This window comes from Camelus dromedarius, chromosome 12 (assembly GCF_036321535.1).
Source record: "Camelus dromedarius isolate mCamDro1 chromosome 12, mCamDro1.pat, whole genome shotgun sequence".
Lineage (NCBI taxonomy): Eukaryota > Metazoa > Chordata > Mammalia > Artiodactyla > Camelidae > Camelus > Camelus dromedarius.
The window spans coordinates 67,514,953-67,541,546 of record NC_087447.1 but is presented as its reverse complement, the minus strand read 5'-3'; the positions used below and the strand labels follow the sequence as shown (position 1 = coordinate 67,541,546).

The 26,594-nt window shown below is 34.9% G+C and overlaps 1 protein-coding gene across 1 annotated transcript in view; it reads right to left on the bottom strand.

The window, feature by feature from the left end:
• CNTN5 (contactin 5) overlaps positions 1–26,594 on the bottom strand; it is a 1,016,453-nt gene that overhangs the window by 321,450 nt on the left and 668,409 nt on the right. The window contains exon 7 of the mRNA XM_031460619.2: positions 10,674–10,769. Within this exon, the coding sequence (XP_031316479.2) occupies positions 10,674–10,769 (96 nt within the window). The remainder of the gene's footprint in view (positions 1–10,673; positions 10,770–26,594) is intronic.

The window sequence follows — 26,594 nt, the reverse complement described above, 5'->3', positions numbered from 1 at the left end:
TAACTTCTTTCCTATTCACTTAGAATAATAACACTAGCTATGAACCATCTTTGGAAGAATTGAGAATACAATCATTCAAATCATCTTCTGTCGGGTTTAATTCCCTTGTGGAATCCCGGTTGTAAAGGCTAGTTTCAGTACAGTACTTCTAAGACATATTTTTATAAAATCTGAAGACTATCAGGATGTTATTGATTTATTAATCTCCTTATATCTCATAAATATAAAGTTACTGATATAGATGTAAATATACACATATGTGAAGATAAGTATGGATTAGAGATACCATTTCTCCTTTCTTGTTATCGTCACTTTTGCAACATTTGTACTTTTTAAGGATTAATAACCTTTATAGTGTACAGCCCTAGTTTATTTTTCAATTTCATCATAGATTATTGTCAGTTTTGTCTGAACCATTATTTCTTCTACTTCTTTGAAAGGAATGGAGGTGGATAGAAAAGTGGACATGATAATTTGGACAGTGTTTTTATGGGAAACATATAACAACTATATTCTGAGGGCTTATATCATGTGTGCATGGTCCTCTAATATACATTGGGATTTTTACCAATTGTCAGTTGGTATTTAAACTGCCAGTAAATATGTGCAGCTGGTTAAAATTTCAAATGATTCTGTCTGTAGACTGCAGATGCAGGTACAGCTAAACTCTGTGGGTTACAAAAAAGATCCTTCAAAAAAAAAATAAAGAAAAAGAAAAGAAATATAACCACTGTTATTTATATAATCACTTCAAGGGCATCAGCATTAGTTCTCTGTTTGTTTTTGTTTGTTTAAACAGAAATTGAAAGGAATCTTAACTCTAAAAGAAAGTATGTGTGTTATAAAGACTCCATATTTACAGAATAGGAAAATGTATGTCATTCCAAAAGGAAGCAAATTTTCAAACAGAATGATAGCAACATAACAATAGTAGGGACAGGATTTTCCTATAGCTGCACGGATGCTAAAAGCAACTTACATTCATGGAGAAAATGAAGACTATGTGTGTACCTATAATATAAAAATGCTTTAACTATCATACAAGATCATATATTCACTCAGAGATCTATACCCAGTGCTCATAGCAGATTTCTTCATAATAGGCTAAATTTGACAAGAGTCATCATCATTAGCTGGTGAATGGATAAACAAACTATGGTCCATCAGACAAAAGGATACTGTTTAGCAATTAAAGATACTAGCTACTAACTCAGTAACATGTGTAGATCTCAAAAACATGTTAAGTGAAAGAAGTCCTTACAAACATTTGAAGGTTAAAAATAAAAAAGTGAACTGTAGATATTTTTTATTTCAGTGTAATTTTGATCTGTTTAAACTGTGCCACATAAATGTGCAAATTCCTCTCAGTATTTGGCAGCTATTTAAACTGGTTGGTATCATAGAAACAGAAAAACTGTTTTTTGTTTGTTTGCTTGTTTTATTGTTTTTTCCCCCACAGCGTTTACTGCAGAAAGAGAAATCGTGATGTTCACACTGTAAACACTCTCCCTGAGAGATCTCGATCAATCTCATAATCAATCCTGAGATAACTACGCTGATTATGACTAAAATTACAGTCTTTTGCCCAGATTCTTTTCCTAGACTTCAGACATATACATGAAGTTTTCTGTCATATCTCTAGGTACCTAAACACTTGATATATTCACAACTCAACTACTCTTAATTCTGTCCTAAACCAATTTTATTTCTCAGCCATGAACTTGAGTTCCTTTTCTTGCTCAAAATCTCTTTGACTAATGAATGAACAAATGGATCAATTAATCACCAAAGCAACCATATTCAAAGTGATCAGAGTGATTTTAAGTAGGCATACTAAGATTTCACATACAATTTCTAAAAATAACAGAAATGAAAAATATAACTTTGAAATGAGTAGAAGGAAAAATGCATTTAAAGAGTTACCAAAGCTGGTGGTTGAGAGTGCCTTCCAGACCTTTGACAACCTACATCTTATATGAGAATTTAAGGACTGAATGAGTTGAAAATATTAAACTCAAGGGGTTTACAACTGTGACCTAAAACAGGTTTACTGGTTATGTAAGGATCCAGTCAAATAAAGCACTGAAGGTGGATGGGAAACAAGAGTTTCCAGCTGGAAAGTGGATGGAGAATAATATTCTGATATAGGTCTAGGGTAGAGGAATTAGAGTCCCAGATAACTTCTTGATGGGGACAGTGGCTGCCTCAGATCTACCACATCTTATGGAAGAGCTACTGTGTTCTGTCTGTTTACACTATTTGAACCAACTGCTTGCAGCTAAATGTGGACACAAGTCTTGCTACAATTGCCTCTCAAGACATTGGGTGGGAAGCCCTGGTTACAGAACCTGCCTTAGGGTAAAGAAATTTACAAGAATGAGGTCCAAGAAATCCTAGATTGTCTATGCAAGGCATTAGAGTCTCACAAGAGAATATCTTCCTTGGAAGAGAAAAGTGAACAGCAAGTTAAAGTTTTGCTCCAAGTCAGAACAGGTAAAGATGAAGGACACCAGTATCACCAAATGCAGCAAGCCATCGATGCAGTGACCTCTCCACTACCATGATGACCACTCACCCTATAGTCTTCTTGGCTCACTTTAACCAGATCCAGTCTCAGAGATGTGTATTTTTGTTATTCCTCTATGCATTATGCCTTTGACATCCTAACTCCAACCCTCAACACTTTCTTAAAACGTCCCTCTACCAAATAACTTTCATTCTTTAAAAATGTTGGTTCAACAAGAAGAAGAAAAATGCATTTAAAAATCCTCCATTAATGAAAAACAAAAGACAGCAAAAACAAAATGAGGGCAAATTAATCATAGAAAAAGCAAAGTAACTAGTACAAAATAAGATGATAGAAATAAATATAAACAGACTAAAGTCACTAGATAAAAGATAACAGGCACTCAATAAACATTTGTTGAATGAAAGGTGAGTATAATATTTGATATGAAAAATTAGCATTATTCTTGAGAGGCTGATAATTTCATTGTTAAAAAAGGGATTGTTTGTGTTGTGAATGAAAAATACTGCAAACCACATCAGTAAACAAAGAACACTGAAACCCTCAAGACATCAGCGGCTGCCGCCACCCGCAGTGAAGACAAGCCTGCAGCCCGGCCTCTGCAGCCACTCACAGTGGTGCCCTCTGAGCGGGCTCAGAATAAGAAAAGACAGAATAAGAAAAGCCTAGGTAGCTAGGTGCTTGTCAAAGGAATGAATTCAGTGAGCCCGAATGTTTGCTTCCTCTCATACAAAGAAAAGCACTAAATTCTTTAACTTGAGATGTCTGGTTTTCTTTAGTTAACAAGTAATCTTTTAATGTTCCAACTACCTGGTCTTTGTTGAAAACTCCTGTATATCCTGGCTTCTCCCCTATCTCTTCGGAGCAGTCCCTCAGAGCCATCTGAGAGGCTGTCATTCCGGGCTCGAAGGGGTTCGAGTCCTCAGCACTGTCCGCCAAATAAAACATAACTCTCAACTTTTGGCTGTGCATTTATTTCAGTTGACAGTATTCATGGTATAAAGGTTTTAGTATAGCTTTATCCAAAATGCACATTATATGGCATAAATTATATCAAAGATCAAAACCCTGGTTCCATCATTTACCAAGGAAGAGATCTCTGGTGTTTCACTTAATCTTTCTGAAGTTTAGATTCCTCATCAATGCAACAGGGATGACAAATAATCTCTAGTTCTCATATTTTGCAAAGATTACAGGGAATAGTAAATGTGAAAATATTATTGTTATAATGTAAAGTGTTATATTTGTATTTTTTTTAACTACAGCTTAATATTTTGTATAAGAAGCTTTAAGTTGCACTTTGATGTAAGTTTCTGAGATAATGCTTCTGCACATAATAGGACCAAAACACATTTAAGGTAAAATAGTAGTTACTGATGTTTTTATTTAAAAGTATCGATGGTGATAACTTCTAAACCATAAAGTAATTCTGTATTTGGTTACAGGTTTTATGAGGCTTATTTCTACATTTTCACAGAGCTTTTCCTTACAGTATAGCCCTGAATTTCAAACTTACTAAACTGACAGACATGTATTTTGGCAACCAAAATCATTTTGAGCAGATGTGTTTAAGTCTAGAAAGATATATCTCTTTCCTCGTAGATGAGTAACTATTTCACCATCCAATCAAGATGTTTTTATTCACAGACTTTACTGACAGGAATTCATATTGGTCTCTTGGGAAGTAAACAGGGAAATTTAGCAAATAAGTCAATTCTAGCTTCAGCGTTTATTCACAGGGAAAAAAAATGCATCGTACATCCGTTTGAGGTAATGAGAAAATGGATCTTTGGGCTATTTCTGAATATTATTTAATCTTCTCTGATGTATAAACTATTTATAATTTCACATGGTTACCACTGAATCATGGCAGCTGCTATACTCTGAAATAATAATATTTGAATGTGATATTAGGTGACCCAAATATCTGTCATAAAGATCAGCTGGTTATGATAAACTAATAGCAGGAGGTGATGGCGACTGTCTAAAGCCCTGCAAAACTCCTATTAGAAACAGCACAATTTTTCAGCTATGTAACATGTCTGTAATGAATGCCTACTAAGTGTCAGACACTGTGCTAAGTTTTGAAGATATAAAAGGATGTAGCAAGTTTAGCACTCTTAAGGAACATGCAATCTACTAGGGGAGATAAAAATAATGGTAAACTTTTACTTCCAACACTTTACTTCACATAGCAAAATTCTGACTAAACAAAATAATAAACTAATTATAATTTGAAAGAGAGAATTAAAATAAGAGTGGGAAACAAAAAACAATCAAGCATCAGTTAGCCAGGTATGTTGTGATGATCTACATGTGACAGAATTGTGGGTCTGAGATTTCTGGTTTGCATCAGGTTATTTACTCACTTCAGGTGCACACGCTAATCCCCCCTAAATGAAGGCAATGGCTGAGGACGTAGCTCATGTGCCAGAGCAGGAACTCAAACCCAAGACCTCTCTCCCCAAGTAGCCCTGGCTTATTCTTGCTACACTTACCCAGCCTCATCAGCAAGAATTTGTGACTTGACTTCCCCAAGACATTTTCAAAGTTCTCCTTTGAATTGATCAAGCAAGGCACTATAACTCATTATTTCTCATTATGACTGTGATCCCAACAAATTAATCCACTCATTCAGATTTCAGTTGGTTGTTTTTACAAAAGTATAAAATGTTATATTTTATTCTTCCATATTGATGATTGACTCATATTTCATTTGTCTATTCTATAATTCATAACATCATTATTAGAAAAAGGTAAATGGTAAGAAAAGTTTTCTTACAACATAGCTGATCTATTTTTCCTTGTTCTTGTTTATGATTTGTTTTTCAAAGTTTCTGACACTTATATATGGGCTAAAAACCTTGGCTAACTTTGTTTATTTATGAGTATTATGCATGTATTCATTCAGTAGATATTTTTGGAGCTCTTCCCCTGTGCCAGGCACTGTTCTAGGCATGGAGCTCAACACTGAACCAAAGCTACGAAAATTTTGTTCTCATGGAATTTACCTTCTAATTCAAGGAGATAAACAGTGAATAAACAAGTAAATAAATTTGTACAGTCCATGGAAAGCGATGACTATTATAGAGGAAAAGAAAGCAGAGGAAGAGGAAAGGAATTGTGAGGGTGCATATCAAAAGAAGAAAATCAGGAAAGGTTTCACTATGAATGGGAGATTTGAAGGAAGACATGAATGTGATGGGCACGCCACTCACACACCCAGCGTAAGAGGGATGGGGCACAGGGAAGAGCAGCTGCAAAGACTCGAGGCAAGACCATGACTAGTGACGTGTGGAACATCAGGGAGACCAATGAGGCTACACAGAAGAAAGCAGGAGGGAGAGGAGCAGATGAGGTCGGAGAGGTTATGTGGAGCCCAACGGTGGGGACTCTCCAAGCCAATGAAAGGACTTGGGCTTTGACTCCAAATGAAACGGTGTGTTCGTCTGCCTGGGGGGCTTACACACAAAAATTCACTTCTCACAACACTGGGGGATGGAAGTCTTAGATCAGGGTGCCAGCTCAGTCTGCTTCTGGTGAGAACGTCTTCCTGACTGTCAGATGGCCACCTTCTCACTATATTCTCACACTGGGGAGAGAGAGCTCTCTGGTGTCTCTTCCCATAAGGGCACTAATCCTATTATGAGAGCCCTACTGTCGGGGCCTTCTATACACCTAGTTACTTCCCAAAGGACCCATCTCCATATACCAACACACTGGGAATTGGGGCTTCATATGAATTTTGGGGTAACTCAATTCAGTCTTTGGCAGATGGGGAGTTTTTAGAAAGTTCTGGGCAGAAGGTTGACATGACACATTAGTTTTAGAGAATCACCCTGGTTACTATGTTGAGAACAGATTGAAAAAAGGTAAAGGCAAAAAATAAGCAAGATTAGTTAAGAGGCTACTGTAATAACCCAGGTAAAATAGGATGGTAGTTTCTACTAGAGAACTAGCAGTGGAGGGTGTGAGTAATGGTCAGTTTTTGGATAAAATTTCAAGTAAAGCCAATAAAATTGCTGATGGTTTCTATGTGGGGCGTGAGAAAAAGTGAGAGGTTAAGAATGACTCTAAGGCTGATGAATTGTAAGGAACAGAGTTGCCATTAATTGAGGTGGAAAAGACAGCAGATTTGGGGAAGATATAACCAGGACTTCGGCTTTAGTCATGGTCAAGCTTGAGGTGCCAATTAGTCACCCAAGTGGAAACGTCAAATTGGTTGTCAGATATACAGGCCAGATTCTTGGTTGGAGAAATCTATGTAGGAGATGTCAGGATTTAAAATTTATTTTGAGGTGAAATCTAAGGGAATGAGGGCATATTAAGGAAAGAAGTTGAAAGACTGACACTTACATGGGGGACTGCAATATTAAAGAACTTGAGGAGATGGGCAAAATCAGCAGGGGGATTAGGAAGTAAGGTTAGAGGAAAACAAGTGTGTGCAATCCTGCAAGGAAGTATTTTATAAAGGAAGGAGCTACCAACTTGAGGACTGAAAATAATCCAATTATCCATCAACTGAGGAATGGGTAAACAGAAGCGGGTGTGTCCATAAAATGAGATACTCTTCAGTGAAATAAGGTAACTAACTACTGACAAATGCTACAAAATGGATGAGCCTTAGACATATTAAGCTAAATACAAGAAGTTAAATGCACACAGGCACACACCCACATATACACACATAGACGGCATATTGTATGATTCCACTAAAATAAAATTTTCAGAAAAAGCAGAAATGTAGAGATAGAAAGTAGATCAGTGATTGCATGGGGACATGGGTGGAAGCGTCTTTGTGAAATAATGGAAGTGGCCAAAACTGGATTTTGGTTATAGTAGCACAACTATATATATAAAACTCATAGAATTGTACACTTAAAATAGGTGAATTTTCTGGGATAAAAGTTGGATCTCAGTAAATCAGTTAACAAGAGGAAGAGACAGAAAGGAGGCAGAGAGACAGAAAGAGACAGACAGACACCATCGGGGGAGTTGAATTGGATGGCGTATGTACAGACCAAGCTTTTGATGCGTCTTGCTGTGGAGAAGAGCAGAAAAATGAGGTAGCAGCTGGAAAAGGACGTAAGTCAAGAGAGGATTCCTTTGCTTTGTTTTGTTTTTAGGTGGAGAAAGGGACACTACTGGTTGCAAGCTGTTGGGAATAATCCACAAGAGAATAAACAACCTCTGGTAAAGATGTAGAAGAGAGAAAAGAGAATTACTAAAGCAATTTCTTTAAATAGATAAAGAAGGATGAATTACAGTGCACACAGTGAGGGATTGGCCTTAGAAGCACAGCCGTGCATCTATACTACAAAAGAGAAGTTGGAGAGTGACAAGGGAGGTTAACAAGTCTGTGACTTGGTGATGAAGGCCTGTGGAAGGATTCTTCTAATTGCCTTCCTTTTCACAATGAAAATGGTTATCAGCTGAGAGTGAGAAGGGGAGAAAAATTGAAGGCCTGACAAAAATCACAATAATAGGACTCAATTTTGTTTTTTGCCTTAATTTCCGGTCAGCATAAAAATGCACTTGAAATTCATAGTTTTGATTTTAAATTTATATTAGTCTGCATGACTCTCTTTCTCTCTCTTTTTTTACAGTCATATTAAGCTGAGTAGTTTCAGGTGAGCAGTAGGCTGAAAAATGAATTTACATCAAGATTAGAGTTTTGCCAACTGTCAAGTCATTGTGAGGAAGCCAAAAAGGGATGAAGAACGTAAGACTATATGGAAGAAAATGATAATGAATGAAGGAGAGAAGTGAGAATCAAAGGAGGGGAAGAGTGGTGAAAAGGAGCTAGGATCAGTGGCTTGTAGAGTTCAATTAGGTTAAAGGATTCCTCGAATCATTTAGCATTAACGCTAGAATAGAACCTCTCCTACAATTTTAAATGATATAATCAGTTTAATATTCCTTATGACATATATACAATAGCAGTCATCTAACTTTATTCTTGTTGACCTCAGAGATCAAATTTTTATTTATGTAATCAATTATTAATACATAGTCATATCTTATGTTTATCATGTATGCAACTCATTATACTATTTTTTCTCATTAGAAACATTTTGTATATAGTTTTTTTTTTTCCTGCCAATTGGCTAATTTGTCTCTGAGTAATCTTACAGTTCTGCTTCTTATACCAACCTCTCCTATTTCATTTTTTTAACCAATATTTCAACAACCTTGAATTACAGATTGTATTTGAGGAAAATCTTGCTTTTTTCCCAGAGGCCACTGCTTATTGTTAACCCCTGTGAATCTGGTGATGGACACTTTCATCCTCTCTAGAGCCTGTTCCTTTGTCATCCTCTTTCTCCTCCTCCTCCTCCTCCCCTCTCCCACCTCCCTCCCCCTTCGCTTCCCCTCCCTCCCTCCCCACTTCCCTCCTATCTCTCCTCCTCCCCTTCCTCTGTCTCCCCTTTGCGTTTTGTCTCTAACACTTATTTATCTAATACTTCTCTTCAAACTATATCTGACTAATTACCCGATATTGGATATAACATGTGTTAAATCCATAAGATTCTCCTAAACCTACTAAAATTCATTCTAAAAAAAGGTAAAACATAGTCAGGTAAGACTAGATATGTTTACTGCAAAGTTCACCAACTGCTCACGATAGGTCTGGAGTGACTGTATTGACATCAGAATTAGATTGCTGCAACACAAATTATTCCTCATAGTGATTATTATCTGGGTTTCCAAACAAAATGTTTTCAAAAATATTTTCCTGTGGAAACATAATTTACTTTTTTTCAATTGAAAAAAAAAAAAGTTAGGAGGGTCAGATAAATATGAGAAGCTTTAAAAAAATTGATTGAGGTCTTACTGTAATTTATGATGAGAACTATCAACGGTAGAACAGAATTGGGCCCCAAAACTACACTAATAAAACAACCTAGAAATGACTATAGCTTTTACACTAAACAAAGAGGAAAAACTGATTGAGGTACAAGGGTCCTGGATTCTGTTTCCGTTTAACTTTAAGGTCCTCATTGCTTCTCAGACAGAAATGGACATTTGATTCTCTCTCTCTCTAATTGATGCTGGCCTTTCTTAAACTGTATTATAGGAAAACAATGCTGAGGTACAGAGTTACTCATCTCACATTCTAGGACTTAACAAAATGGGTCTAACTAGCTGTGCGTTGGCAAAAGGGAATATAATTAATCTGAGCACAGTTTATGATTCTGTTCCTCCAAACCCCATGAAGTACTTATCCATTTCCATGACTTTTACAAACAAGAGCTCAAGTAGCCAGAAAATAACAAATAAATTACAGTTTTATTTAAAATTCAAAAAAAATATTTCTTAGCTGTTTTTGTTCCAGTGTGACCAACACCACCATAAACAACCCAGTTTCCAGCTTATCTTCTGAAACAAGATGCACATTGGTATTCAGTTAACTCAACTCTGACAGTCCAAATAATTTTGAAAAGTTTTCTGCTCTCTTAGATTATCACTTTCCTTGTGCTCTGGGCAATATATTCCTCACTGGTGGCAGGCAGCGACAACCAGAGAGCCAACGGTAAGAAAGGCAATAAAGCAATCTTATCAGAGAAGCTCAGTCTCCTGTCTGATGACATTTAGAGTATATGATCTTTAATTACTCATGTGGTACTCTGGTACACTTCCAGAAAACTGTGCACATTTCACCTGAATGCTCCCCAGTCAATACCCAGTCTAAAAGAATGAGCATATAAAATATCATATAATATCACTCATATGTGGACTCCAAATTAAAAAAGAAAAGAAAAAAAGAGGACACTAATGAACTCATCTATAAAACAGAAACAGACTCGCAGACATAGTAGACAATGTTACAGTTACTAGGGGAAAGAGGGTGGGAAGGGATAAATTTGGGACTTTGAGATTTGCAAATGTTAGCCACTACATATAAAAATAGATTAAAAAAACAAATTTCGTCTGTTTAGCACAGGGAACTATATTCAATATCTTATAATAAACTTTAATGAAAAAAGAATATGAAAACAAATATATGTATACCTATGCATGACTGGGACATTGTGCTGTATACCAGAAACTGACAAATTGTAACTGACTATACTTCAATTTAAAAAAAAGAATGAGCACATAGTAAAAGAGAGCAGAAGCAATATAGAATGGGATCCGACTGTACCTGGTGAATGAGGCGGAGGAGAGCACATCAGAACAACACCCTGGCCTTCCCTCACAGAGACTGCACTTCTGGTCCGGCCACTGAAATTTCCCAGATCTGTCAACACAACACAGAATTTAGATGCAAGTCAAAAAGGAGCTTAAAGAATTACAACTTTTGTAACTCATACTTACTTTTCTACCATTATCCAGACACGGTTTCTTTTTGTTTGTTAAGTAGTGACAGGAGGGCCTTAATAATAAATCCATAACATCCAATTTTAAATACCATGATTTTCAGATTATATGCACCTTCCAAATTTTTATGTAATAGTGCATACAACTTGCCAGTGGAGGAAGAAATCAAATAATACATTTATAACACACTAAATAGTTTCTTATTTTTTATAATAGTTCCTACATATTAATTTTTCTACTACCAACCAAACCCATTCATACATAACAAGAAGAGAAACAGAAGTGGTTAGGGGTGCCTGGTGTCCACCTGCTGCCTCATTAGGTCTCATGCTAAGAATGGTGTGTAAAACCAAGCATGAATTTGCCAAATTAGAGAGACCTGTGGTAGTCTAACAAAATATGATGAAGATATAAGGGGTTCTTTTATATAATGTTTATGAGTGAAAAAGTCATGTTCCTTTCATTTATAGAAACCTGAAATGGTATGTACAAATTAATTACACTCATCCATTTTGATTACCCGAGAAGCATTATAGCTGTCAAACACACACTTATACGTATGTAGGACTGTTGCATTGATTGGGATTCGACTGCCTTCCCTTAAACTATACTGCATTTGCACAATTTGAAAATACTCCTAAAAATAAAGTGGCCTAAGAATGATGTGTACTATTTGTATTTCTGTTACTATTTTTTATCTACTCACACCTTTGTGTATATGAACTTTGCCTTTTTCTTGGACTAGGTTGACTAAAGACATAATTTTTAGAATAGTTTCTTGGAAATAGAAGTTCAATATTTTTATAAATAAACATTGTTCCAGAAGTTTCAGTTTGTGAAATCATGTCCCTATGGTGAGAAATGATTCTTGAAAATGTTCTGCATTTCCTTTCACTATTTACCAATCATAGGAGAGGATTTTTTTTTAACTTCATTATTTCATGCTAAAATAGTATGCTTCATAGTAATACAGTGTAGACACTCAAATTTAATGTTTATTAATCAGGCAAATGATGAAAGTAAGCAGTTAAGAAAATATACTGAATGGTTGGAAGAAGATAACTCATTAACTTTAATATTCTAAGAGGGGCCCTATTGCTTACTTTTTTGTGAGATGGGTTACAGTTTACTTATTTGCTGAATTTCCAATCAAACCTTTTAGAATACATTCAAAATCATGAAGGACTAATAAACGGTAAAGGCATAATGCCAAATAAATAAATAGTCAGAGAGGTATTCATTATTGAAGAAAGTGTTTAGGATTTTCCAAATAATTCTGTTTCACTGTAAATAGTTAAGTACTTCACCAAGTGGGAAGAAGAAAGAATTATTTTAGTTTTACTGTTTTTCTGGTGATTTGAAAACATACACACTAACTTCTAATTTTATTAAATCAAGTTCATTCAATTTCAAATGTGTACAACTCATGGCTTTAATTCATATGCATTGACCCTTAGGGATAGAAACTGCCTTTTTTTCCAACATATAATCTCAATATGGAAAACAAAGCATGGTGATATTTCTCATTTGACTTCCTTTGACTCCTAAAAACAGCACAGGAAACACACAGTGAGGCAGTAGTTGCACTGGGGCTGTAGTATCTCTTCAGAGATTATATGGTTTTGCTTTCCTCTTTTCATCCTCATTGAATTTATAAATCTGGAAGGCTATTTGGGTATCAATTTATTTTCACTGAATTTCTTAAACGTTTCTGAAAAGCATATATATAGCTTCCAATACATTTAATACAAATTTATATTGTGCTTATTATGACATTTCAAATCAACCTACTACTGTATTTAGAAGAAAATTTTAATAGAAAACAGTCCTAAATTAATGCCTATTTCTGATAAATTGAAGTATGGGCATGGCCTAGAAATTAGACACAAAAAACAAAAGAATATTATATAATAATTATGACCTGAATTGTGTTTTGAGATCACAATGACCCAAAAGATAACACTCAGCTATAATTGCTTTATTTCGTATAATCCGTTAATACAGATCCAAGTCAACATTCCCTCATGGAATTGTTTCTGTGTCATTATTTCCTAGAAGCTATGGCATCACCAGTGCAAAGATAAATGGATTTTTTTCAACTGTGAATAGATCCTTTTGTTTCATAATGACATACTGAGAAACACTAAAGAGAAGCCTAAACTTTCACGGAGAGTGTACTTTACTTGTTTAAATTCTTCCTCCTAGGAAAAAAACATAAAACCACAAAGGATTTTAATGTAAAAGTAGTCCTTGTGTCAGACAAGGTTCTGCTTTATCTGAGGCCAAATTGATGTGAAAAAATTCTTGGTTGGAGTGGGGATGGCAACTATAGAGAACAGTATGAATAAAAATACAGCTGGCTGTTTTGATCTCATTGTGAACAGAAAGCAGTTTGTAGCCACTCATCAGAGAACTTAGTGTGAGTGTTTATCACATTATTTTCATAGATTAAACATTGCATATATCAAGGAGAGACATTAAAAAAAAAGAACTTTCATGAATGAGGTTTTGATTATTTTATTGTCACTTACAGAAGGTAAAAAATCTGTTCCTATGTTCTATTTTTGATCTTTAAGGGGAAAACATGAATAAAAATAAAAATTTTAATATGACTCTAAAATTCAGGACTTTTATTAATGTTTGGATCTGAGATTCATATGGAAGACTGTAAGACTGAGGAACTAAGATGACTGTTCTTTCTGAAGGACCTCATGGCTTTAATGTCCATGATTTCTATAAAAATAACTGACAAGTTTTCTAATATTCCCTCAGTATTTGCTGCTTCATCTGTAAAGGGTTTAAGTATTGAAGTCTTTTATCAAGTTAATTTGTTTTTCCTGCTGTTCATGTTATTATCATCAATATCATTCAGGTTATTGTCCTATTTTGTGTGTGTGTCCTATGTAAATACCCTGTAATAAAAATTGGTCAGACTGCATTCAGAAACTATCTTTGACATTGTAAAATGTTTTAAAAAAAAGGGAAATAAAGATTGAATGAATAATAATTACACTAGCTACTAGCATACCTACTCTATGCCAAGTTTCCTGAAGTTTAAATATTAATTTCTCTGTTTTAAAGATTACTAAATGTATATGAAAAGCAAATAAAAACCTGACTATGGTATACAGTTAATAAGTAGTGAGTTGGCAAATCAAACTCAATGTGGTTGTTTTTGTATCTTTTCCTAATACATTAAAAAAGTGTATTAGGAAAAAAGCAATTCAGCATTTGGAAGTTAGACCAAGTTGGTTTTAGAAATTTAGAAATAATCTTCATAAGCAAGTCATATTAAAATCACCTTCTGACAGATGAAAGACATAGAAATGAGAAAAGTAGTGAAGAATGAAGAAATAATTCATACATACAGAGAAAATTAAATGAGCATTTTTCAATACATAGCCATTTGTTTGCATGTAAAGGCTTCCATAAAATATTCTACAACAAGCACGATTCTTAATAGTCTTTTAAATAAATATGTGATTGTTGAATGGTACCTTGACTGAAAACCACAGAAACGACTTGTCCCAACTGTTGGGAGTTCTAGTGACAGACAGTTTTCAGCTGTTAGCCCCTTCAGGAACTGACTTCACCACAGAGAATCAGCTCATCCCAGGTTACAGCCCTACCTCAGGTGGCACCGAGCCAACAGTTGTTTAATGAGAGGGTATAATGACCTGACCACCTTGGCCCAACTCCTGACAACCTTGACAAGCCACTGTAGCTTTCAACACCCTCCATGGTGTCAGCTGGGGCTGTTGTTGGGCCTGTATCACAGCTCAAATTATTCTCCTCCCACATCTGCTCCTTCCCCCTCCCTTCCAGTGGGTGATTCCAAGGGCACTTCTTAAAACTATCATCTGCACTAAACTCCATCTCATCAAGTGTGAGTCCCAGGGAAGCCCCACTATCACAATGGCTAGCTGTGTATGTGTACCTACATTGTCTCCCATCTTCTTACAATAAGTATATTATCTGTGATCCAACTGAAGACCCATTTCTCCTTCCTGTATCATCAGTAGCATTCAAAAATGCTGGTATTTCTCCAAAGTTTAAAAAAAAAGGAGGGAGGAAAAAAATGTACCTCTCTGACCCCGTTTTCCCTTCTAGGTACCAATACATTTTGTTCCTCTCCTCTACAAAAAACTCTCATTCTCCTTTAAGCTTCTCAGATCAGGCTGTTTCTCTACCATTGTCCAAAATATTACTGTAAAAGTAACCAATGACCTCCACATCATTCAATTTATTGATCAATTGTTCAGTTCTCATCTACCTGATCTATAATCAGTATTTGATAGAGTTGCTCACACTCTTTTTGTATGAAAACAATTTCTTCACTTGAATTTCTCCTCCTTCACTGCACCCTCTCTTTCCATTCATTAGCTTATTCCTCCTCATCTTTCCGATATCCAAACATTTCATGGCCCTTCCTTGGGCCTTTTATTTTTCTCACTCCACACTGAGATTCCCAAGGTTATCTTATCTAGTCCTTGTATTTAAAAATCATGTGCATACATCTGAAACTAACCTTGTAAATCAACTACACTTCAATAAAACATTTTTAAAGTAAGCAAAAATAAAAAATCATGTATAAACCAAAAAATTACCAAATTTATTCCTGCCTGGACACTTCCCTTGAATAGCAACACACACACACACACACACACACACACACACACGGACAGAGTTTATTTGACATTTCCATTCAAATGTTTAATAGGAACTGCAAACATAACATATCCTATTGGGACTTCCATTTTCACCTGCCAACCTATCATTGCCATAATATTTCCCAACAGAGTAAATAATCATTCCATTCTTCCAGTTATTAAGATACAATACAAAAATAACTTGTAATTCTAATATGTTTCTCACACCCCACATAAAATTCATGAGCAAGTCCTACTGATAGGATTTCAAAATATATCCAGAATCTAACAACATCTAGCTTCCTCTACAGCTTCCATCCAGGCATCTCTCATCTCTCATCTAGAGAGATGTTCAACTAGAGAGTTCCTTCAACTAGAACACTTTTGCCCCAGATATAATAATGACTGCCATCTTTCCCTCCTTAGGTCTTTATTTCAATGTGACCTGCTGGAGAGATCTTTCCTGGCTATCTCCTCCAAAAGTGTGACCCCATCACCCTCTACAAATCCCTTACTCCCTTTCCCTAATTAACCTTTTAAATTTATCACTTATCTGCCAACAAACTATTTATTTGTTTTGTCTATTGTATCCCCAACAGATAGGATGTAAAGTCTATGAGAGTAGGGGTTTTTGTTGGCTATGTTCACTGCAATATTCCTAGGCCCTTGCCCTGGCTGGTCTCTCTGCCTGGAATACTCTCCCTCTAGGGTAGAATCTTAAAAGATTGCTATAAAAATAAGGGTTTTGAAGGTAAAACCTTCAATACTTGGTTCAGATTGTACTATCACTGTTTATTAATAACCACCTTGGGCAAATTATTTTACTTCACTATGCTTTACATCCCAGGCAAGATGGGATAATTAATTATTTATATGTTATAAGATTACTGTGAAAAATTCCTGAGATATAAAAATATCTTACTCATACAACTGGCCAGTAATGAGCCCTTGATCAAGATATACCCCTCTAGTAACTTCAGAGATGTATCTCATCCACTTCTAATTATAAACCTAAATATGCTTTTATTTTTCCTAAATACTTGGAGCTATAGAATAAAATATTCTCAAATTCTAGTATTTGGGGACAATCTACAAAGTCACACAAATTAAAAGAAGAGATAACACTTATTAAATAAAAGAGGCAGCTGAGTGGAGCCTAATTCGGAAAGGCTATTTCACTGCTCACAGCTCAGCTTCCTTACTTGCGAAACGAAGATTAAAAAACCTACCTCATAAAATTTCTGTAAGACTTAAATATAACAGTGTTTATACAGAAATTAGTACAACACATGGCCCAACACAACAAATGAAAGCAATTATAACTTACTATTATTCAGGTTATAAAAACACTGTGGTGAGACTCGTGAGACATTAATTCTAAACCTAGCTCTTCTACTATGTAACTATGCAATTAGCAGCAACAGTTTAACTTCCCTGTGTTTGCTTCTTCATCTATAAATCAGGGATTTTGGTCACTTAAAGGAAATAAACATGAATGCCCCTGCAGTTGAAAGTATAAGATGACAATCATGGAGGGGGAGTGGCCAAGATGGCAGAGTACGAAGACCCTGAACTCACTTCTAACCACAGACATACCAAAATTACAACTATTACAGAGCAACCATTGATGAGAAAGACCAGAAGAATTGCAGAAAAGATCTTTTACAAATAAAGATTTAGAGAAGAAAACAACAAGACAGGTAAGAGGTCAGAGACACGGTATAGCTAAGACTTACACCGCGATTACCTCAGCCCTGCACACCAGCGACTGGCAGCCTCCACAGCCAAGGCCAGGCAACCAACTAGACCACCGGCCAGCCGGGCCCACCAGACCGCTTACATTGTCAGACCATCGCAACAGAAGGACCCAGACAGCCTACATTAGGGGCACCCCCAGAGCTCTGGTGACCACAATGGAATGAGCTGCCGGGAAGCACCGATGTCTCCTGCAAAAGGCTACTTTTTCAAGGTCAGGTAATATAAACAACCTCCCAAATACAAAGAAATAGAAACGGCAGATTAGGCAAAATGAGGTGACAGAAGAGCATGTTCAAAATTTGGAAGAGGACAAGCCCCAGAAAAAGAATTACATGAAGTAGAGATAAGCAATCTGCCTGATAAGAGTTCAAGGTAACGATCATAAAGGTGTTCAGAGGACTCAGAGGATTTGCTGAACAGAGTGAGAAGTTAGAAATTCTTAACAAAGAGTCAGAAAATATAAAGATAGACCAGAGATTTAAAAATATAGTAAATTAAAGTAAAAAGTACGCTAGAAGGAATCAACAGTAAATCAGATGATACAGATAAACAGATCAGTGGGCTGGAAGACAGAGTAGTACAAGTCACTGAGCTGGACAGAGGGGGAAAAAAAGAATAAAAAGAAATGCGGACAGTTTAAGAGACACTGGGGCAACACCAAGCCTATCAACATCCACATTACAGGGGTCCCGGAAGGAGAAGAGAGAAATGGGCAGAGAAGACATTTGAAGACATAATAGCTGAAAACTTCTCTAACATGGGAAAGGGCACAGATACCCGGATCCGGGAAGTACAGAGAGTCCCAAACTGGATCCAACTGAAAAGGAATAAACCAAGACACACTATAATTTAAATGGCAAAAATTAAAGAGAAAGAGAAACTATTTTTAAAAGCAAGAGAAAAGCAACAAATTATGAACAAGCAGTCTCCCATAAAGCTGTCAGCTGACTTTTCGGCAGAAATCCTGCAGGCCAGAAGGGAGTTGCACGATATATTTGAAATGATAAAAGATAACCTATAACCAAGAAAGCTCTACCTGGCAAATGCTTTCATTCAGATTTGGTAAAGAAATCAGAAGCTTTACAGACAAGCAAAGGCTCAAAGAGTTCACCACCACCACACCAGCTTTAAAGAAGGGTTAAAGACGCTTCCCTAAGTGAAAAAAGGCCACAAGGAGAAACACAAAAATTACAACAGGAAAAATCTTCCTGGTAAAGGTAGTAAATCAACCAAGTATAAAGCTAGTTTGAGGTTAAAGGAGAAAAGACTAAGATAATCTTTATCTACAGTAAGCAGTTAAGGGATACAAAAAACAAACAAGATGTCAAATATGTCAAAACCAGCAGAGTGGGTAGAGAACTAAAAAAGCAAGGTTTTAAAAAAATTTGTTTGAACTTAAGAGCATCTTAAAATAATCATAAACGCATATACATCATGATCAAGTGGGTTTTATCCCAGGAATGCAAGGATCTTTCAATATCCTCAAATCAATCAATGTTATACACTACGGCAACAAATTGGAGAATAAAAATCACATGATCATTTCAACAGACGCAGAAAAACTTTGGCAACAGATGGCGAAATAGCACATTAAAAGATGTTCTACATCACTAATCATCAGGGAAATACAAACCAAAACGATAATGAGATATTACCTTACATCTGTCTGAATGTCTATTGTCAAAAATATATCAAATAAGCAGTGTTGGATAATGCACTATTGGTGGGAATTTGAATTGGTGCAGCCACTATGGAAAACAGTATAGAGACTCTTGAAAAAAATTTAAAAATGTAAGTACGATATTATCCAGCAATTCCACTCCTAGGCATTTAACCAAAGAAAACATGTCCAAAGAAAACCCCTAGTTCATTGCAGTATTATTTACAACAGTCAAGATACGGAAGGAAGCAACCTAAGTGCCCATCAGTAAATGAATGGATAAGGAAGATGTCACACACACACAGACACACACAAACACACACACACACACACACAGGAATAATTCTCATCCATAAAGCAAGAATGGAATTTGTGAAACATGAATGGGCCTAGAGGGTATTATGCTAAGTAAATTAAGTCAGAGAGAACAAATACTGTATGATTTCACTTACATGTGGACTCTAAAAGCAAAACAGAAAAACAAGGCTAACTAAACAGAAGAGTCTAGAAGCAGAGAACAAACAGGTGGTTGCCAGTGGTGAAGGGGTCAGGGAGGAGGGAAGGAATAAATGACACTTATTTAAAGGTACAAATTTTCAGTTACAAAATAAATGCATCACAGGTATGAAGTGTACAGTGTGGTGAAAAGCCAAAAACCATGCAATTTCTTTTAATATCTTTGGTGACATATCACAAGTGGACTAATCATTGTGATCATTTTTAAAAATATAGAAATATCAATAACTATGCTGTGTACCAAGAACTAACATAATGCTGCACATAAATTATACTTCAAAAACAAATAAACTCATAAATAGAAGATCAGGTTTGTGGTTACTAGAGGCTGGGGTAAGGGGAGGGGGAATAGGATGAAGGCAGTCAAAAGGTACAAACTCCCACTTTTAAGCTAAATAACTACTAGGGATGTAATGTATAGCATGGTAAATTTAATTAACACTGCTCTCTACATGTTATATACGAAAAGTTGTTGAGAATAAATCCTAAGAGTTCTCATTCTGAGGAAAATCCTTTTTTATTTCTTTAATTTTATATCTATATGAGCTGATGATTGTTCATCAAACTTGTGATAATCATTTCATGATGTAAGTCAAAGCGTTATGCTGTACACCTTGAACTTAAACGTGCCATATGTCAATTATATGTCAATAAAATAAAAAATAAATATATGTATCAATAAAATCAAATAAATTATAAATCAAGAAAACATGCCATATGTCAATTATAGATATAATAAAACTGGAAGGAAAAAGATAACAATCATGGTCGGAACTAGATAAAATGGAGAGAGTATGTCTCACACGAAGGCATTTGTATCCGTTTTAATAAACACTGTGCAGACTAATGGAAACACTTGCGTAGTAAGGTTCATCCTGAAGGGGAACAGCTTACCTCTGTGATGCTAAACACTCCATGAGTTAATTACTGCCTATGAGTCTAACTTGAAGCTATCACCCAGAACCCATTTTTCATATGTAAGTAATTATATATTACCTATTATTCAGAACTTATTTCAATACGTAAACATATTTATGAAATGAATATAGATAGTAAAAAACAAAGATGAAAACATATGCCTAACAAGTACCCATCATCACACTGAATAGCAAATGAAATGCTTTTTGTATTCTGTATTTATATTTTGATAATTGATTTTAACTGGCTTAATAAGACATTGTTATCAACACAAAAATGTACACCATTTATTTACAAGGCTGCATTTTTCTTTAATTTTATGACAATTGATTTAAGAAAAATAAACATAGAAAAAAGTTGCTGAAAGGAACACTCTCCTATTAAAACTGATAAAATGTGCTATACTTATCTTCCAAATCATACATTAGGAGACTTTATATTCAAGTCACAATGAGTTATATGTGAAAGCTTTTTATATAGTGTTCTGACATGTAACAGACTACATGTGTTTTAGAATAAAGTAAATGCACATTTAATGTATACATATGCAGCTCCAGTCTTTGTTATATAGGAGATACTAATAATAAGAGTTCTTCTAAAGTTTTTGGTAGACGATAGTCCCTAGACATCATGATTTCCTTCCTCATTTGTAGAATGTGGAGAAGACTAGACTGTTAACATCTCCAAACCACAAAATGGTTCTATGTAGTTTGAAGAACTGTAGCAGAAGTTAAGTTTTACAGAAATGTCTGTTCTTCTACTTTGTGTGAACTCAGGGTGACTTTGATTTTAAACATCTAAGTTATTTCTATTAATATCAGGACTTTCTGGCACCTTACCATGTTTTTATAGAAAAACTGCCTTCTGTTGTATATCTCTCCACTCCACCAAGGCAATTTTTAGCTCCGAAAGCTCCCACTTAGAATGTCCTCAGGACAACACAATTATTTCTTTTTCATATATCTACTGAAAAAAATATAATTAACTGAGTAGAGTAGATTTTTTAAACCATTTTTGACTCTAAGTATAAAATGATACTTAAAAATCTGAGAAGTCATCATTTTAGCCAAGCAATAGGTTTTCCCTTCCCAAATCCAACCCAGTCCTAAGTTTCAAGAGAACATCTGTATTGGCGTCTTTAGAATTTTGCTTTGGTTATACCAGTGCTTTCCATAATTAACTAATGTGTGTGTTGTAGTGTTTTGCTCTGTCAAATTTGTTTTCAACTGCTGTTCCTATTTGCAGAGCACTTAGAACAGTCCAGGTCCCCAGAGCAAATGCTTTAGGATGTAAATTGCTTGCTTTCTTGATTCCCTTAGCTCATTTGCTGTTGTAGAGTTAAATCAAGTACCACAGATTTGCATTTTTTTTTACAAGTTATAACCTCAGCGGTTCTATCTAAATAATTTACTTCCTGTTTAATTTAAAAAATCGTAGAGAACTACTTTATTTCATAACTCAGCTGACTAGTCATCAATTTTCAAATTACTTTTGATCTTTGTTAAAAATCTCATGCCTTGCCTTAGCGTAAATCTCCTCTGACCTTGTAGCAGGTTGTTTATTTTTTCTTTTGTACCGTTCAGCTCTCCCAGTAATTTTAAGTTTCTGATCTTTGTTTAGGCTGGACTAATATGTAAAGTGGTTTGGGACAATACTCAAATTTTAGGGAGGGTTCATTTTACTGTGTGCAGCAACTCACATACTGTATATCACGTCAAAGGTAAAAAAATCTAGCAAGTTGTTTCAGGTCAGAAACCAGGTCATTTACTTTGTATCACCTATGCTGAGCGCAGTGCTTGGTATTCAAAAATTATTGGCTGAATGAAAGAATGAATAAATGATGTACAGGTTAAAAGGCAGTCAGTACAAATTGACCTCTGTAAATGTCAAGCACTGTTCTCTTCCTATATGATTTATTTCCATGAAACTACAGAATAGGGTTTGTTTTTTTTTGCAGAATACACATTTAAATAATTTATTGAAAACACTTTATTTTTGTGTGGAGATCTCCATCAATTATATGAAGAAATTCTGTAGATAACAAAATCGGTTTTTACATTAAGCATCAATTAATACACCAGTATTCTTGTGATTTTTGTTTCTGTTTCGTAGCTGCTCTAGCTCTTTTGCATTGAAGTGCAAGGAAATAGTTCCCAGAAATCTTGCAGGGCTGATCTGTCTACTTGCTCTTGGTACATTTTTCTATAAATCTGCTATGGCATATGCATTGCTCACATTGCCGAAAGGCATCCCACGTAATCTAGTTCATGACTCACAGACATTTTCTCTAAAGGGTCAGACAGTAAATATTTGAGGCTTTGCAGGCCAAAAGGCAAAACTGAGCATATTATATAGGTACTGTCCTATAATTCTCATGTCACAAAATATTATTGTTTTGAATTTTTTAACCACTGAAAAATGTAAAAATAAATCCTTCGCTTGTGGGCTCTATAAAATCAAAGATTTAGCCTGTGGGCCATGATTTGTTGACCCCTGGTCCAGCCCGCTGAAATTAGGGGGGACAGGAAGACTTAACAGATGATGTTCCACGGCTAGAAGGTCAATGACTTTTCTATATAGCCTGCTCAGGTCATTTGGAGGAGCAGGTTATTTACATAGCAGGAGACCTTGGCCTCAAGAATCAGAAAGGCATGGATTTGAATTCTGTGTCTTCCACTCATTGCCCATGTCATGTCGGACAAGCTTCTTTAAGCTTCAGTTTCCTTACCTGCCCAATAGGAATAATAATACTACAAAAGTATTATCAGGGGCACAGTGCTTGCAATTCATCCAGCAGGAGGCCTTAGCTTATAATTTTCAATAATGTTAGCTATTATTATTTTCTATGAAGAGACAGCATATTCAGCCTATATTTGGAATCTAGCACCACATTTACTAAATAGTGCTTCAGTTTTTTTCATTCATTCATTTTCCTTCATTAAATAAATAGCCATTGCATGCCTACTGTGTGTCAGGCACTGCGTTAGTACTTAATAATTACTGTTGAATGAATAAACCTTGACTGGTGAGCTGATTTTAAATTTAGGCAAATGTAAGTCATTCTACATTCCTCAATACAAAAGACATGCCCAATAAAAGTTCTTGGAAATATTTTGATAATCTTAGCAGCTTACAATTCAAATGGCATCTCAAACCAAATCTTTAAAAGATATGAAGAATGGAAGCAAGATAATAAAAATGGCGATGATGATGTTGGTGACGATGATGATAGCTGATATTTACTGACACTTACTACTTGTTAATCACTATAGTAAGGGCTTTACATATTTTTCTTCATTTGATTCTTTCAAAAATACCCCGTTAGTTAGGTACTCTTATTACTCTAAATTTTTGTTTATTTATGTAATGAGGACTTGGGGCTCAGAGAAATTATATGCAGTTGTCCAGTATCACACAGCTAATAAGAAGCAGATATGGAGTTCCAAGTGGAACATCTGATTCCAGAGCCCACATTCTTAATCACCACAGAGATACTTTAACCATAATGATAGTGACATAAAATTTTGGGGATATGAGAGGCTAGCAGAATAGAGTGATTAAAAAAAGGGTAATAAGATACAAATGGAAATCCCTGGAGACTAATTTGTTTACTAATATTATGAACTTTTAATTAATTTGATAAACTTTAATTGAATATCTACTATGTTTAAGGAACTATTCTAGTTTGCTGAGAATGTAAGATCAGTAACATGTCCTTGCTTCAAGGAGCTCATTTATTTATTCAATCAATCACTCTTCCTTTCAACAAGTATAAATTAAATGTCTACTATCTTCCACGCATTTATAGGCACTGAGGTTATTTTAATGAGAATACTGAATTTGCCTTTTAAATAACATTCATTGTTTTTATTTTTATTTTTTTAATTTTTTGGAGGGAAATATTCCTAAGAATTATATATTTTCTTTGTGTGGTGACAATCATTTCTTTTTCGTTTATAATTCCTGCCTAGCTACTATATTCAGTCTTATAAGTTTTATCTTTATTCTGATCATTCTGAATTTTCCAGCCATAAAAACATATTTCCAAATATTGTTTACTTTTGTCACTTTTAAACAGCATTACATCTTATATTTTTCTTATTTCACATATTGCAGTGAATTTGGTAGAATTTTAAAATTGCTATTAAGTTACACGATGGGAAATTGTCTATTTCTATGTTATATTAAGTAGATTTCCCAATGTTAATTCATTCTTGGATTCCTAGAAAAACAATAGACTTGAAGATATATGATAAAGTTGTTTGGCTCCCTTCAATAAGCTTCATGAGGGCAAGTACCAAGTCTGTGTTATTTAGTGCTGTAAGCCCAGTATCTAAAAGAAAACCTAGCACATGGTGAGGACCCAACGAATGTTTATCCTTTTGTTTGTACTTTATCTAACATTACTATTAATCATTTCTGTTGTATTTTTGCTGTTGGAACACATTTTGTGTATTCTTTTATATATAATCTGTTTGCATTTGTGTGTATGTGTAACTAGAGATATAAATTTCATATACATGGAAAATTTTAATAATCTGATATTCTTTGAATTTTAATATGGTAATTTAATGTATTTGCATTTATTTATTGTCATAGCTGATATGTCTAATCTTATTTGTCATTTTATGTGTGACTTCTGTTTTTAAGCCTTCGTATTGATTCCTTCCTTCTGTTCCCTTTAATATAGAATGTATTTTCTTTGTTTTAACTTTGTTATAATATAATACATACATATACATATATAGTTATATCTACCTGGCTAGCTTTCTTATCCATTTATATTCTTTTAAAAATTTCCTCATGTTTTTCAAAAGAAAATAGAATTGCGTTTTTATTTATAGAGAATGGTGTGACAACTTTAAAATCTATCCAAAATGAGAAACTTAGTAGGCTTTTTAATCATTACTGCTTATTTCCTTTTTCTGACATTACTAATACAATCTGGTTTAGAGTCAAAACTTTTTATTAAGTTATTATGGCTTATAGTATTAGATGTCTCTACTTTCGACATTTTTGGCATTGTTCTTCCCCTAAAGTAAGTTTTATGATTAACTAGCTTTAATGAGAGATACTTAGCTTTTCACAGCAAAACTTCCAACACTATTGAATTTTAAAGTGAATTCTTCTTTTGATCTTCAAGTGCATGCATGTGGTAAATCTTCTCAGAACTTTTCACAACTGTGATACTTTTTTGTCATGTCCAGATGTGAAAATCAGCTTCTCTGACTTATATCTGTTTGGTTACAATGTCCTCGAAAACTCGGACATTTCATTTAGCATTTAGTGCACAAAAGAGAAGACTGGGGTCAACTGGATTTTTTTTCAATTTTTAAAAGAAATAGTTATAAAATATTTTCTTCTTCATTGTCATTAAAATTGCCACTCTATGTCAAATAATAGATCCTTATTCATTATTTAACACAGACTATGGTGAACTCAGTGTGATTGATTCATTCAGCTCTTTTAGCAAATTAAGTTCATCTCAATTTGTCTTTGATAATTGCTTCAGTTTCAGTTTTGATTTCTTTGGTTCTTAGTTTAACTCTCTCTTCTTAACTTGTTTCTCTCTTCATTTTCGTTTCTTCTTCCTTCTTTTCAGTCTGTACCTTTAATTCCGTCTGTTGACTTCTCATACTTTTTCCCCTTTTCATAGATGGCATGTTCCGGCATTTGACTGTGACTGCTAAACCATTTTATTAAGCCAAATGTGTCTTGGTTTTAGTAGTCATTTTTCTTTCTTTCCTCTTTGGATAATTCAGATTCATTTTATCTTTTCTTTGTTTGATAGTTCTTTTCTTATAGAGCTTATATTGTTCATGCTTTCAATTCTCTGTTCTTTCTTGAAGAAATACTCCACACTTGATATTTGCCAGCAGACAGGATACATTAATTTTTCATGTCACTGTGAAGAGCAATCTCCTTCTTAGGTTAGTTACTACAGGGCAAGTCGATTTTTCCCAGCTCCCAGGTCTAGCAGGCATTCATCTAGGGTAGCTCTGTTGGATTAAGGTGAAGTCTCTTATCTTGGCCTAGTTCTGACATTGAAATGATTTGGAGGAGCAAAAATGACAATTCTTAATATCCAATGTTATCAAGGGTCCTAATATTTTTATATCCCACCATAACCACTTTATCCATTAGGATTGTATAATTCAGATGTACTGTATCTCCTTGAGGCCTCCTTCTGTTTTCTACCCTACACATTTATGGAAGATGCTGTCTACAAATTATTGTAACCTCT